This window comes from Fulmarus glacialis, unplaced genomic scaffold (assembly GCF_000690835.1).
Source record: "Fulmarus glacialis isolate BGI_N327 unplaced genomic scaffold, ASM69083v1 scaffold49374, whole genome shotgun sequence".
NCBI lineage: Eukaryota > Metazoa > Chordata > Aves > Procellariiformes > Procellariidae > Fulmarus > Fulmarus glacialis.
Window position 1 is genome coordinate 1 of NW_009210834.1, and position 1,368 is coordinate 1,368.

General features: G+C 53.6%; 1 protein-coding gene across 1 annotated transcript in view; it reads left to right on the plus strand.

Moving 5' to 3' along the window:
• Positions 1-72: 72 nt before the first annotated feature.
• Positions 73-1,368, plus strand: part of RPE65 (retinal pigment epithelium-specific protein 65kDa) — a gene marked incomplete at its 5' end in the record, with an annotated part of 4,603 nt that continues 3,307 nt past the window's right edge. Inside the window, 3 exons of the mRNA XM_009577289.1 lie at positions 73-154; positions 556-688; positions 811-950. Coding sequence (XP_009575584.1) covers positions 73-154; positions 556-688; positions 811-950 — 355 coding nt within the window. The remainder of the gene's footprint in view (positions 155-555; positions 689-810; positions 951-1,368) is intronic.

Here is a 1,368-nt window from a genome sequence, read left to right on the forward strand (position 1 = left end):
GCCAGCTGGGGTTAAACCACAACAGTAAGTATGGGTGAAACCCTCCGGAACCCTTCAACTGTCCTGTTCCAGACAAGGAAGACCCGATGAACAAGTCGGAGGTGGTGGTGCAGTTCCCTTGCAGCGACAGGTTTAAGCCCTCTTACGTTCACAGGTAACGTTTCCTGGGGTCGGTAGATTGACAACACGGGTGGGCTGAAACGAGGGGTGCTGCTCACATTGCCACGCAGCGTGTTCCCGCAGCACGGCGGCTGCTCTGAGCAGTGACTGCGGGCTAAGAGAGCCCCCTTTTATTTCTGCAAGTGCACAAAGGTGAGGTACGCGTGGACAGCACCGCTGGCGTCGCATGGTCTGCGACAGTGGCACGCAGGGCTTGTTCTCACATGTAAGCAGCAACTAAAATTAGGTGATTTACCAAAATCAGGATGTTTATGTTCCTGTCATTTTAAGCAATCATCTGCGTGCTATATTCAGTGCTTAAGATGAAATAACACGTGGTTTTTGTCCAAACGAACTACAATGGGCTTGATGTGCTCCCCGTACGTTTCCAAACAGCTTTGGGCTGACCTCAAACTACATAGTGTTTGTTGAAACACCAGTGAAAATCAACCTCTTCAAGTTCCTCTCCTCCTGGAGCCTCTGGGGAGCCAACTACATGGACTGCTTCGAGTCCAACGAAACCATGGGGGTAAGCAGTGGGTCATACCAAACTGGGCTGTACTGGGCAGCCAGTCCTGGACTGGGAAGCCCATCATATCGGTTTCACCTTCATTTCTCTGAGCCTGCACCAAGCAGCTGCTTGCTTTTCAGGTCTGGCTTCACGTGGCAGAGAAAAAGAAAGGCAGGCTCCTCAACATCAAATACCGCACCTCGGCCTTCAACCTTTTCCATCACATTAACACCTACGAAGATAACGGATTTCTGATCGTTGACCTCTGCACCTGGAAGGGGTGAGTCTTGGGGGTGCCGAGCTCGGAGGCGGCCGAGGGGCCCACGGGAGCTGGTGGGGGCCAGCAGAGCCCCAGCACCAGACGCGCCGGTCCCCGCGCTGGCTCGTCCCTTCCCCGTCGAGGTCACTTGCAGCACTCGCATTGACTCCCTCCAACCCGTCTAAATATTCCCATGCGGTGACACACAGACTATACAGCGTGGCAGTTACCCAGAGGCGCGGGGAGCCTGTTTGAAACTCATTTTCCGAGACCTCGTTTGCCTTTTTCTTTAATAAATATTAATGACTACCCAAGGGCTGATGCTATTGCGGCTCCGGGGGCTGCAATGAGCAGGATCTGAGGTTGAACGCTGCTTTTCCTGTTAACACAGAGAAGCGTGGCACCGAAATGGTGATGCCCAACCCGGTGTTGGCTGCGC